The sequence below is a fragment of the Saccostrea cucullata genome, unplaced genomic scaffold (assembly GCF_032062105.1).
Source record: "Saccostrea cucullata isolate Sc308-1 unplaced genomic scaffold, CSIRO_AGI_Scuc_v1 ctg2459, whole genome shotgun sequence".
Classification (NCBI taxonomy): domain Eukaryota; kingdom Metazoa; phylum Mollusca; class Bivalvia; order Ostreida; family Ostreidae; genus Saccostrea; species Saccostrea cuccullata.
Genome location: NW_026918221.1, coordinates 25,999 through 40,000, shown reverse-complemented (window position 1 = coordinate 40,000; position 14,002 = coordinate 25,999). Strand labels below are relative to the sequence as shown.

General features: G+C 35.5%; 1 protein-coding gene across 3 annotated transcripts in view; it reads right to left on the bottom strand.

The window, feature by feature from the left end:
- LOC134259495 (fibrinogen-like protein A) overlaps window positions 1-13,065 on the bottom strand; it is a 48,173-nt gene extending 35,108 nt beyond the window's left edge. The window contains exons 1-4 of one of the 3 annotated variants that reach the window (XM_062742091.1): window positions 12,938-13,065; window positions 11,658-11,800; window positions 11,395-11,491; window positions 9,857-10,021 (exon numbers count right to left, since the gene is read on the bottom strand). In XM_062742091.1, the coding sequence (XP_062598075.1) occupies window positions 9,857-10,021; window positions 11,395-11,491; window positions 11,658-11,800; window positions 12,938-12,974 (442 nt within the window). In that variant the 5' untranslated portion in view covers window positions 12,975-13,065. The remainder of the gene's footprint in view (window positions 1-9,856; window positions 10,022-11,394; window positions 11,492-11,657; window positions 11,801-12,937) is intronic. The other 2 variants (XM_062742074.1, XM_062742081.1) reach the window with 2 other exon arrangements.
- Window positions 13,066-14,002: the final 937 nt, after the last annotated feature.

The window sequence follows — 14,002 nt, the reverse complement described above, 5'->3', positions numbered from 1 at the left end:
AGGTCCGTGTTTGCTCTGCTCCTGTTTTGTATTTTTTATGGACTTTGATATTGAATACTGTTCGTTATCTCTCTATCCTTCTTCTGATCAAAATGTTGTGTATTTATAATGAATAATTAAACAAATAAAAAAAATTCAAGCCAATTTTAACACCCATCGCACTTCAAAATGCCGGAACATAATCCCCCATCAGACTAAGGTTTCTCTTTTACATGGAAATGAGACATTAAGATTAGATACTATAAAAAATATTATTGATATATGGTATTTTCCTTTCAAAGACGTATTACAAGTATATGTTCAAGATTCTCAATCTCCTACAAATTCAATTTTCTTTTTGAGCAAAACTTGAGCAATGAAACACTTTTACAAGATTAACCAAACAAGTCCATGCTGATCGATATAGAACTGTGTACGTTTTTACCCGTAACAACATAAATCCACGTGACTTGTTATGACTCTAAACTGTCATAAAGAGGTTAATCGCATGTAAACGAAGACAGAGAAGAAGTTCAATATTACAATACTTTATATTAGAAAAGATATAGCACAAGGTTGTTCAACAAAGATATTTTTACTCAACCTTTACACATAAAATATGCACATTATATATTCGACTCTGAATAAACCTGTGCTCGATGTTTACAAAAGCTCTAAAGTGTGTCCCTGTCAGTGATTTCTTTTGATATCCATGAAAATTAAAGGACCCCAACTTTAACACGCAGCTTTCTATATCTATTATTTGACATTTTTAGATGATGACTCAAATAATAAAGACATGAGTTAATAATAAGATTTCATTCCTTAGGCTTTTGACAAATGTGTGAAATTTGACGAGTAACCGGGGACCACAGATAAGCCTTAATGAGAATTGTCCTTACCAGACAACACAGAGACAGAGTTTAAATGCAACAAAAGACCTTTACAATCACTTTTACAAACATAACGTCAATATGTATATATCAGTGTTCTTTATCTGTTTATGGCAATGCCATCAAATTTCATTGGTTGATACCTGTATCACCTTTATTTTCATAGTAAAACATTCACTATTAATTTTTTCATCGATGTTCTTTATTTCAATGCTATCAATGAATCTCTTGATGATACCTGTATCACTTAAGCCTATTTTCAACACGTGTCATTTTTCACTTATTGTTCAATTCCTCTTAAATACTATTGCCACGTTTCTTTTGGACGGTTCGGAGACCGGGTAAACTTCTGGCAATGTCCAACACTAGAAAATTAAAAATATCACGAGGTACATATGATAACTGTCACAAACAAGATAAAAGATGTAAGTGATATACCGATATAACTATGTTAATAATAATACATTATAAAGTTGTTAATATTATTTATTTCAGAAAGAGTACACGTTTAAATTTAACAAATCAACATTCCTGTCAGAACTGAAAATGCATTTTGAACTCTCTAGTTTTTGTGTCTGATCATCATCACAGTCTTCTGTAACGCCTCTAGTGTTTGTGTCTGATCATCATCACAGTCTTCTGTAACGCCTCTAGTGTTTGTGTCTGATCATCATCACAGTCTTCTGTAACGCCTCTAGTGTTTGTGTCTGATCATCATCACAGTCTTCTGTAACGCCTGTAGTGTTTGTGTCTGATCATCATCACAGTCTTCTGTAACGCCTCTAGTGTTTGTGTCTGATCATCATCACAGTCTTCTGTAACGCCTCTAGTGTTTGTGTCTGATCATCATCACAGTCTTCTGTAACGCCTCTAGTGTTTGTGTCTGATCATCATCACAGTCTTCTGTAACGCCTCTAGTGTTTGTGTCTGATCATCATCACAGTCTTCTGTAACGCCTCTAGTGTTTGTGTCTGATCATCATCACAGTCTTCTGTAACGCCTCTAGTGTTTGTGTCTGATCATCATCACAGTCTTCTGTAACGCCTCTAGTGTTTGTGTCTGATCATCATCACAGTCTTCTGTAACGCCTCTAGTGTTTGTGTCTGATCATCATCACAGTCTTCTGTAACGCCTCTAGTGTTTGTGTCTGATCATCATCACAGTCTTCTGTAACGCCTCTAGTGTTTGTGTCTGATCATCATCACAGTCTTCTGTAACGCCTCTAGTGTTTGTGTCTGATCATCATCACAGTCTTCTGTAACGCCTCTAGTGTTTGTGTCTGATCATCATCACAGTCTTCTGTAACGCCTCTAGTGTTTGTGTCTGATCATCATCACAGTCTTCTGTAACGCCTCTAGTGATTGTGTCTGATCATCATCACAGTCTTCTGTAACGCCTCTAGTGTTTGTGTCTGATCATCATCACAGTCTTCTGTAACGCCTCTAGTGTTTGTGTCTGATCATCATCACAGTCTTCTGTAACGCCTCTAGTGTTTGTGTCTGATCATCATCACAGTCTTCTGTAACGCCTCTAGTGTTTGTGTCTGATCATCATCACAGTCTTCTGTAACGCCTCTAGTGTTTGTGTCTGATCATCATCACAGTCTTCTGTAACGCCTCTAGTGTTTGTGTCTGATCATCATCACAGTCTTCTGTAACGCCTCTAGTGTTTGTGTCTGATCATCATCACAGTCTTCTGTAACGCCTCTAGTGTTTGTGTCTGATCATCATCACAGTCTTCTGTAACGCCTCTAGTGTTTGTGTCTGATCATCATCACAGTCTTCTGTAACGCCTCTAGTGTTTGTGTCTGATCATCATCACAGTCTTCTGTAACGCCTCTAGTGTTTGTGTCTGATCATCATCACAGTCTTCTGTAACGCCTCTAGTGTTTGTGTCTGATCATCATCACAGTCTTCTGTAACGCCTCTAGTGTTTGTGTCTGATCATCATCACAGTCTTCTGTAACGCCTCTAGTGTTTGTGTCTGATCATCATCACAGTCTTCTGTAACGCCTCTAGTGTTTGTGTCTGATCATCATCACAGTCTTCTGTAACGCCTCTAGTGTTTGTGTCTGATCATCATCACAGTCTTCTGTAACGCCTCTAGTGTTTGTGTCTGATCATCATCACAGTCTTCTGTAACGCCTCTAGTGTTTGTGTCTGATCATCATCACAGTCTTCTGTAACGCCTCTAGTGTTTGTGTCTGATCATCATCACAGTCTTCTGTAACGCCTCTAGTGTTTGTGTCTGATCATCATCACAGTCTTCTGTAACGCCTCTAGTGTTTGTGTCTGATCATCATCACAGTCTTCTGTAACGCCTCTAGTGTTTGTGTCTGATCATCATCACAGTCTTCTGTAACGCCTCTAGTGTTTGTGTCTGATCATCATCACAGTCTTCTGTAACGCCTCTAGTGTTTGTGTCTGATCATCATCACAGTCTTCTGTAACGCCTCTAGTGTTTGTGTCTGATCATCATCACAGTCTTCTGTAACGCCTCTAGTGTTTGTGTCTGATCATCATCACAGTCTTCTGTAACGCCTCTAGTGTTTGTGTCTGATCATCATCACAGTCTTCTGTAACGCCTCTAGTGTTTGTGTCTGATCATCATCACAGTCTTCTGTAACGCCTCTAGTGTTTGTGTCTGATCATCATCACAGTCTTCTGTAACGCCTCTAGTGTTTGTGTCTGATCATCATCACAGTCTTCTGTAACGCCTCTAGTGTTTGTGTCTGATCATCATCACAGTCTTCTGTAACGCCTCTAGTGTTTGTGTCTGATCATCATCACAGTCTTCTGTAACGCCTCTAGTGTTTGTGTCTGATCATCATCACAGTCTTCTGTAACGCCTCTAGTGTTTGTGTCTGATCATCATCACAGTCTTCTGTAACGCCTCTAGTGTTTGTGTCTGATCATCATCACAGTCTTCTGTAACGCCTCTAGTGTTTGTGTCTGATCATCATCACAGTCTTCTGTAACGCCTCTAGTGTTTGTGTCTGATCATCATCACAGTCTTCTGTAACGCCTCTAGTGTTTGTGTCTGATCATCATCACAGTCTTCTGTAACGCCTCTAGTGTTTGTGTCTGATCATCATCACAGTCTTCTGTAACGCCTCTAGTGTTTGTGTCTGATCATCATCACAGTCTTCTGTAACGCCTCTAGTGTTTGTGTCTGATCATCATCACAGTCTTCTGTAACGCCTCTAGTGTTTGTGTCTGATCATCATCACAGTCTTCTGTAACGCCTCTAGTGTTTGTGTCTGATCATCATCACAGTCTTCTGTAACGCCTCTAGTGTTTGTGTCTGATCATCATCACAGTCTTCTGTAACGCCTCTAGTGTTTGTGTCTGATCATCATCACAGTCTTCTGTAACGCCTCTAGTGTTTGTGTCTGATCATCATCACAGTCTTCTGTAACGCCTCTAGTGTTTGTGTCTGATCATCATCACAGTCTTCTGTAACGCCTCTAGTGTTTGTGTCTGATCATCATCACAGTCTTCTGTAACGCCTCTAGTGTTTGTGTCTGATCATCATCACAGTCTTCTGTAACGCCTCTAGTGTTTGTGTCTGATCATCATCACAGTCTTCTGTAACGCCTCTAGTGTTTGTGTCTGATCATCATCACAGTCTTCTGTAACGCCTCTAGTGTTTGTGTCTGATCATCATCACAGTCTTCTGTAACGCCTCTAGTGTTTGTGTCTGATCATCATCACAGTCTTCTGTAACGCCTCTAGTGTTTGTGTCTGATCATCATCACAGTCTTCTGTAACGCCTCTAGTGTTTGTGTCTGATCATCATCACAGTCTTCTGTAACGCCTCTAGTGTTTGTGTCTGATCATCATCACAGTCTTCTGTAACGCCTCTAGTGTTTGTGTCTGATCATCATCACAGTCTTCTGTAACGCCTCTAGTGTTTGTGTCTGATCATCATCACAGTCTTCTGTAACGCCTCTAGTGTTTGTGTCTGATCATCATCACAGTCTTCTGTAACGCCTCTAGTGTTTGTGTCTGATCATCATCACAGTCTTCTGTAACGCCTCTAGTGTTTGTGTCTGATCATCATCACAGTCTTCTGTAACGCCTCTAGTGTTTGTGTCTGATCATCATCACAGTCTTCTGTAACGCCTCTAGTGTTTGTGTCTGATCATCATCACAGTCTTCTGTAACGCCTGTAACGCCTCTAGTGTTTGTGTCTGATCATCATCACAGTCTTCTGTAACGCCTCTAGTGTTTGTGTCTGATCATCATCACAGTCTTCTGTAACGCCTCTAGTGTTTGTGTCTGATCATCATCACAGTCTTCTGTAACGCCTCTAGTGTTTGTGTCTGATCATCATCACAGTCTTCTGTAACGCCTCTAGTGTTTGTGTCTGATCATCATCACAGTCTTCTGTAACGCCTCTAGTGTTTGTGTCTGATCATCATCACAGTCTTCTGTAACGCCTCTAGTGTTTGTGTCTGATCATCATCACAGTCTTCTGTAACGCCTCTAGTGTTTGTGTCTGATCATCATCACAGTCTTCTGTAACGCCTCTAGTGTTTGTGTCTGATCATCATCACAGTCTTCTGTAACGCCTCTAGTGTTTGTGTCTGATCATCATCACAGTCTTCTGTAACGCCTCTAGTGTTTGTGTCTGATCATCATCACAGTCTTCTGTAACGCCTCTAGTGTTTGTGTCTGATCATCATCACAGTCTTCTGTAACGCCTCTAGTGTTTGTGTCTGATCATCATCACAGTCTTCTGTAACGCCTCTAGTGTTTGTGTCTGATCATCATCACAGTCTTCTGTAACGCCTCTAGTGTTTGTGTCTGATCATCATCACAGTCTTCTGTAACGCCTCTAGTGTTTGTGTCTGATCATCATCACAGTCTTCTGTAACGCCTCTAGTGTTTGTGTCTGATCATCATCACAATCTTCTGTAACGCCTCTAGTGTTTGTGTCTGATCATCATCACAATCTTCTGTAACGCCTCTAGTGTTTGTGTCTGATCATCATCACAGTCTTCTGTAACGCCTCTAGTGTTTGTGTCTGATCATCATCACAGTCTTCTGTAACGCCTCTAGTGTTTGTGTCTGATCATCATCACAGTCTTCTGTAGCGCCTCAAATCTCCTCCAATCCCACCATACCGGGTATGTACCATGAGACACAGCAGACTGTGCATACAGTCCATTAAGGTTTGAGCGATAACGGTGGTTGTACCACCAGGCTCCGTGAGATGATATAGCACAGTTACTTCTTCTAGCATCGTCATTGTCATGATCCTTTGTTGTAAATTTCAATCCATTGTGATATTTCAAACTGTCTCCTTGAAAAGATAATTGGTAATATATAAATTTATTGTTTATCAATTACAGATCAAAACAAGATTTGTTTATGATACACTGATGTTCCCCTATGTAAGCTTATGGCAAAAATAGAAGTTAAAGTCAAAATTGTGTCCACAGGAAAGTCTTGTTACAAGGAATACACATGTGAAAAATGAACTTTCACTACTTCCAGTTAAAAAGTTATGGCTAAGGATAAAGTTTTTCAACAGTGGGTCACACTCTAAGGTCAAAGTCAAATGTTCCAAAAAAGGTTAAAGTTTGAGGGGTTTTTTTTGGCAAAAGTTGGTCAAAAAAAATAAGTCAGGAAAAAGGACCATCATGGATCAGAATTGAATTCCAAAACGTAAAAAAATCAAAAGTTGATCTTTACGTTGCAGTTTCGAATCCCACTGTGGGACGTCGAGACCGGTCCCTCGGATGAGATTGTAGGTCCCGTTTCGCAGTAGGTGCTGGAACGAAAAATATCCCTCGCCGCTCAATGGCCCTGAGTGCCGAACACAGGTCAAAATTTGCAGCTCTCCACCGGCAAGTGGTGGCGTCTCCATATTAGTGAAAAATTATCTAGAGGGACGTTAAACAACAAGCAAGCAAGATAAATAGAGTTTTTCGGTAAATGTTCAACTAAGCCTTTGTTTACTCTTTTATGAAATATTAACAGTTGTGAAGGGACAAAATCATGACTACTGTGCAATACATATTCGAGAAGTGGTATTAATCGAGAGGTGGTGTAAATCAGATGTGGATACTAAGAAAAATACCAAGGAACGTTTTGGAAAATTTCAAATCACACAATTTTACCAAGATAAACGACATAAAACCTTACGACATTTTAACCTTATATACAATTATTCCCTACGATAAATTCAAGTCCATCCTGTTTGACATTATCGACAGCTGCTTTTTTTAAATAAAAATGGAACTCGAGAATTTACTTAATTTGTCATTGGCCATTTGTACAAAATTACTTTGTTAAAAAGCAATCTGATTGTGTACAAAAGTACTTTGAAGTTGATAATAAAAAGATGCTTTAGTTTCTGATTGACAATATCTATGTGGTTTATAGAGAGCAGGTCTTCCAACAATCAATTGGAACACCCACTGGTCCAGATTACCCCCTTTATTAGTAGACCTATTTTTGTATTTATATCCAATTTCTTATACGTGAAAAGAAGAAGGGACTGACACATCTGTTTCATGTATGAACATAATATTTTAAAAGACGTTAATGTAATCTAACGACAAAATTTTATGGTGCGATCGTTAAAGGGGATTCAAGTTTGCAGATACCACGCCCTTTGTTATTTTATTTTAGATCTGGCTTGTCAAACCGCACGTGACATTTGGTGCGTCTAGACTTTGACGTCGTATGTAAGTTGCATTACCAAAAGGAAGCCTGAACAGTACTAAAAAGTTAATGAAGAACGATTCATTTATTATTTATCTTCAATAAATATCCATCAAATCAAGGCGAGTTAACTTTTGTTGAACTTTTGTCGTTATTCTCGCGAGAATGTAGTTTAACAAGCGATGCATTGTGGGTCCAGAGTAACTGCGGAAAAAATTCGTTTGGATCAATGTGCAAAGTCTGAATTTTCTCTTCGCCCATTCCTTGCTTTGAGAGCTCGCAGTGACGAGCGTCGCGAATTGCGCTCACTATCAAAATATTTTAGAGGATTATATCCTGAATGAGATTTTTATTAGTTGTAAAATAATTCTGTTTCCAGTTCTACATACACTATTCTATAATATTTTTCAAAGCCGGTGCTATCCCGAATCTTGGACAAAGGGTTCCATGGTCCCAGGGTTCAAGAAGGGGGTTGTCGATAATACAGAAAAGTATAGAGGAATAACTATTTTGAGTTCTTTTGGAAAATTATTTACTACAATTTTTTAATAATAGAATCGTTGAGAAAACACCTAAGGTATACGTATATAGTATGATGCACAGTTTAGTTTTAAAAAAGGGTTGTCAACTGTTGACCCGATATTGGTATATCAGTCACTTATTAACAAATATTTAAGCACGAAAAAGCGTTTATACTGCTGTTTTTCATCGATTATCATAAAGCCTTTGACTTTATAGATAGGAATAAACTGTAGAGAAAAATATCTAATATTTGTATACAAGGGAAAATGTTAAAAATTATTCAAGCATTGTATCATAGTATAAAAAGTGTAAAATGTGATGGCTTGTTTAGTGAAAATTTTACTAGTAATATGGGATGAATGGAGGGTGAAATACTCTCTTTTTTATTGTTCTCATTATACATGAATGCTTTTAAAATGCAGTTTGTTAAAGAAAAAATTGTCAATGTAAAGACAATAAGTTTGTTCCTTCTTATTTATGCAGACGGTATTGTGATTATGTCAGAAAGCCCAGAGGGTTTACAGCAAGTGTTAAATCCATTATGTAATTATGTACTGTAAAAATTATTCAACTTTTATTATAAAAAGTGTAAAATTTTCGCTTGTTTGCGAAAATTTTCATCGCATATATTTCTGGAAGCGAACCGGTTCTTTAAGTCTATGTGTCTATTAAAAAGTAACCTAAATAAAAAATTGTCAATGTAAAATTAACCGCTGCAAACTAGTTTATCCCCGGTAAATCGCGAAATAAAGTCGTCGCGAATAAATGTTGATTTACAGTATTTGGAATCTAAAAGTTAATATACAAAAGAAAAAAAAAACTAATTATATTCAGAAACGGATGGAAGATCAGAGAGGATGAAAAATGGATTTATAGTAATAAATTGTTCATATTGTTGATGAATTTAAAAGCTATTTACAACGAAAAGTTTTTGAAAACTCAAAAACACACTGCATCTCAAGGTAATCAAGCTTATTTGCTTTTTGTAAATCATTAAAATCACATGCATTTGACTTGTAACACAGTTATCTGTTTTTGATAGTTATAGAAGTTGTGAGTTGGGTAGATATCTACTAGCACTAAAATTAATTTTTTTTAAATATTAGTTTAAGTTAACATGGTTAAGAAGGTATGATAATTGTACATGTATACTCAGTGCCTGTTATACAGATCGTTATCTCCATATGTTCCAATGGATTATGTGTATCAAAGAAGAGTTGGGAAGCATAGGTCTGAGCTATTTATTGGACTATAACATTCTTAAGAATTGTAAATATTCAAAATAAATAGAGCAAAGAATTACTGATGTTTATAGACAAAATATATTTCAATTGTATCTTCTTCTTCAAAAGGACAACTGTACCAGCATCTTGTGAATAATTCTGCATTACAAACATATTCAACAAAGCCTATTGATAAAAAATGTCAAGGAATGCTAACCAAGGTGAAATTGCCAATTAAAAAATGAAACCGGTAGATATAATAATACATTAAGAGCTCAAAGAGTTTGCAAAATCTGCATTTTAATGATATTGAATTTAATGATATTGAAGATGAATTTCATTTTATATCAAATGCCCATTTTATGATAGTGTAAGATGATATGATGAGCCTTTGGCTTAAAGAAAACAAAACAAACTTATATAGATGATGAGAAACTAAATATTGGACTAAATTCTTGCATGATATGTTTTCTATAATTGAAAATATTTCAATGAAACTAAATAACTTGGCAATTGTACATCATGTAACATTATAAAATGTGTAAAATGATATAAATGCTCGTACCTGCAGTTCCTGAATACCCCGACACAATGAGTTTGTATTGATTGTATTTATCTCCGATATGAAATGTAGAATACTGAGCATATGCTTCAGCGCCATTAAATCTTTGTAGTTCAATCCGGAGTTCCTGGTCCTTGTTCTTTGTCAGTTCAAAGATTACGTCATTTCCTTTTATTAAAAGATGTAACAGTGCACAGTTATATTTTTGAATTTTAAAGTGTAGTTTAATATCTGCTTCAGTTCACCGTGTTCTTGAAAAAAAGGTCTTTGTCATCGAGAGATCTCAAATTTCAAATTGTCGTATTTAATATAAGTTCCTATACTTAATTCAGGCATCACGTGAATAAATATTTTCCTTTTCAGAGGTTTGCATTAATCATTATTTTGTATTTAAAACAAGAAACATAATCTTTCACACAAATTCCAAACTGCTTGTTGAATGGAATGCGTTCACTAAGGTTATGATTTTATACTAAATTTCTAATCAAGAGAAAGAATTTCACTTCGAAATTTATTAATGGGTCTCTTGCATTATAAACCAAAAGTTTCATCATACTGAGAACATTTAATGTTTCAAAAATAAGAGATTATAAAGTATAATTCTATCTAGGAATTCTTTTGTTTATTTGTGGAAAAGCTTTTCCTTTTCCATAAAAAATATATTCCTTTTAAGGATATTACAAACTTTAAAAATAGAGACATTTTTATCGGCTCTATTTTAAAGCAAAAATTTTTTACGTCGATTCTCCTGAAACACAGATTAATTATATTATATTAAAATACAGATGGGCTACTGATTTACATGCACAGATCAAGGAAGATTTCCAGAGGGCAGGGGTCTTGAGGAAAAGGGTAAAAAAAAACTAACAAGGATTTTTTTTAATTTGATAAACTACGTAAGATTAGAAAATTTTCGTTACACCTTATTTTTGCGTGATTTTTATTAATTCTTTAAAAGCGAGAAAAAATTCTCATGAATTGTGGTTATTGCTCTATAAAATCTTAAGAAAAACCAAATTGAATAAATAGAGTTTTCGCCAAACCACTGTCTAATTTACGAGGACTAATTAAAGAATTATAATTCTAGAATTAAATATATCATTATAAAAATAAAGTTGATATCGTTTTGTGTTCAGTTTCATGCCCAATGAAACATAAATTAATTATTTTACCTGTAAAAATTAAATTATTCATTTCAATAGAGGAATTTAAATTCTTTGTTTTTGTTTTAAATATCGATGGAACAAGCGTCGCATTCTAAAACACACTGACATGAATGTAAAGAGCGCAAACGATTTGCTTTAGGGTAAATGCACTGTGAGTAGATAAGGAAAATTTCTAAGAGTATGGATAGAGACCTTAAAATGTCAATTTGATTTTGTACACACATTTAAAGAGATATTTTATATTCAAGGGTGACATAAAATAATCTTACTAATCCAGTAGTTTATAGAGGGATCCCCAAATCCTTGTTTATATTCCGACACTATATTTAGAGAAACACCTTACACTGTAAATGTTACATATTTAACTTAACTTACCAATCCAGTAGTTTTTAGAGGGATCCCCAAAGCCTTGTTTATATTCTGACCATGTCCTGTAAAAGTCTGCAGACCCGTCCTGTCTTCTTTGTATTGCCTGAAACATTTAAGAAGGTTGTCTCATAGATCTGCTCTGACATGAAGCAGGTTTCATTCACAAACGCTGGCATGCGTCATCAAAGAAGATGTTCCTCTTACATGTATTAAGTTTTATTTTACATGCTCTTTGTTGACAAGAACTAATTTCAGTCTTTATCCCTCACCGTCCATCCCCCTCCGTCTGTTGTCATGTCACAATACACTTTCTTCTTCCCTTTTCCATCCGGATAAATTGTATATACACCATCTTTTCCATTCCGACCTGGGTTTTTCTTTAGTATGGCTACACAATCTTTGTATCTATTGACTGAAAGCAAGTCTAAATACTGTAAATCACATAACTGATATTTCTTCAAGCTGGAAAATTATTGAGTACTATTATATGTCTTGCGAGAAAAAGATGTTAATAAGGAATTTATGTTATGGCACGACAGAATAAAAATAAATTGTTCCACTGATGAAGATGGAATATAAGCACCTACCTGTGGTACACAACAAAATATACAACTTTAAAAGAACATTTTTTTCATACAGTATAAAAAAGCTGCAGATTTTTTTCCTAATAATAGTTTTTTTTAACATGATAGCCTATATATAACTTCGTATGTTTTGCATTTTACTATGCATTAAAACTCTATCATGATTTTTTGTTATGTACTTAGTATCAAGTTATATCATGACTAAAATCTTTAACCTAATTATTTTTTTTCATTACTGAACTACCGTGTCTAATTGCCTGTTTATGACCAGGTATCTCAATCACCTCAATAATCACCTGGTGTGGGTGCTAGCTAGCCTGTATTCACCTTCTACCGTTGGTGACACAATGCACTTAAATAAACATCCAATGTTTAGTTACTTGTTAATTAAACTTAAAAGGCAGGTTTTAATGCTGAATATCTATTTGGTCCTCAAAAGCCCTTAGCATGAAATGACATCGGGATCGACCTCGAACGTCTTTTTTCAAAATGGCGCTCGATCACTGGACGGACAAAAACGTGATGTATATGTTTTAGATTTTAATGTTTATTCAATAAGTATCAAAGAGTAAGTAAAAATATTTATATTCTAATGTTGTTTTATTCGCATTATATAATTATTAAATGAAATAAAAGTATGTCTGTAGTTGTTTTGAACCAATGACTTGGCATGCCTGACTGAAATCGAGAGTAGGAATCGGAAATTATGTTGTCGTTAAATTCAGGTGAAATTGCTTGAAATTACATAAAAAGGTCAGGAAATTCAAGGTCTTTGGTCGCGTTAGATAGGTGGTCGTTTAATACAGGTAAAATATATAGGGAAAAGCATTGGGGGATTTTTATGGTCACATGTGACAGTGAGTCGCTTAATACAGTGGGTGGCTATGGCAGTTTTGACTGTATGTGTACCAAATTTGGATATAATATGAAGCGAAATAAAAAAGTTAGGACAAAAGTGTACGAACTTTTTGAATGCCCCTCATATGTAGAGACAACATCCATTTTCAAGGAAAAAGGATGCACGGCCTTTATTATAACATTGGATCCAATCAGCTTCCAAGACCAGCCAGAACTCTGCAGATGTTGATAAAGTTGTGCTACAATTTTTGCAAGACATATTTTAAAAATCATTTTTTAAAAAAAAAGTCATTGGTTATTTAATAAGAATAATTTAATTAATCAGGATTCGAATGTTTGTATTTTGTATTTTAAGGTGAAATAAATCTTTTTAAAATCCTCATTTTTTTTAGCAACATCACACACAAAACTCATAAGATTAAGATTTAGACAAACCTTTTCACTCACTACACAGGAAATAATTCCCCTACGTTACTCAGCAGTCAATTTTATCTTAAAAGATTCCTTATTTAACTAAGTACTGCATAAAAATCGCTTGATTATTAAATCTATATTGTTTTCAAAATTAATAGATATTTATTAATTTAGAGGGACGTTAAACAACATACGAGGGCTGTTCACTAAATAATGACCTCGGTACTTAGAGAGTAGCAAAAGACGCTTTTAAATGATTTAGTCTTCATCTGATTTTTTTATTTATCTCTTTTAAATAAAACATATGTCCGTAACTTTTTTATCCAATTTCTGATTGTTTTGAGAACTCATTTTTGGGTATGACCTTTACTGGAAAACGGCAGATCCAATGATTTCCTGGACTTGTTTCTTCCTTCTGAAAGGTGTTTTTTCAAGTTTTGGAAATAGAAGCAAGTCAAAAGGTAAAAGATCTGGCGGATATTGTTAATGTGAAAAAAAACATTAACCTTCTGTTTATCCCGAAACCCCTTTACTCTTCAGGGCATGCGGGTTTGGACGCTGTCGAAAAAAAAATGCCACAACTCATGGGTATTAAAATATTAGCATATGAAAAAGCATGATACGGCATCGGGCGACATAACACTCCAGGTCTTTTCTGTCACCGAGGGACAAATATTCTGGTATTACTCCCCGAGAATTAATCCAACTTATACTCATAGTTTCCATTATAAGGCAGAAATTTAAAATCGTATGTCAAT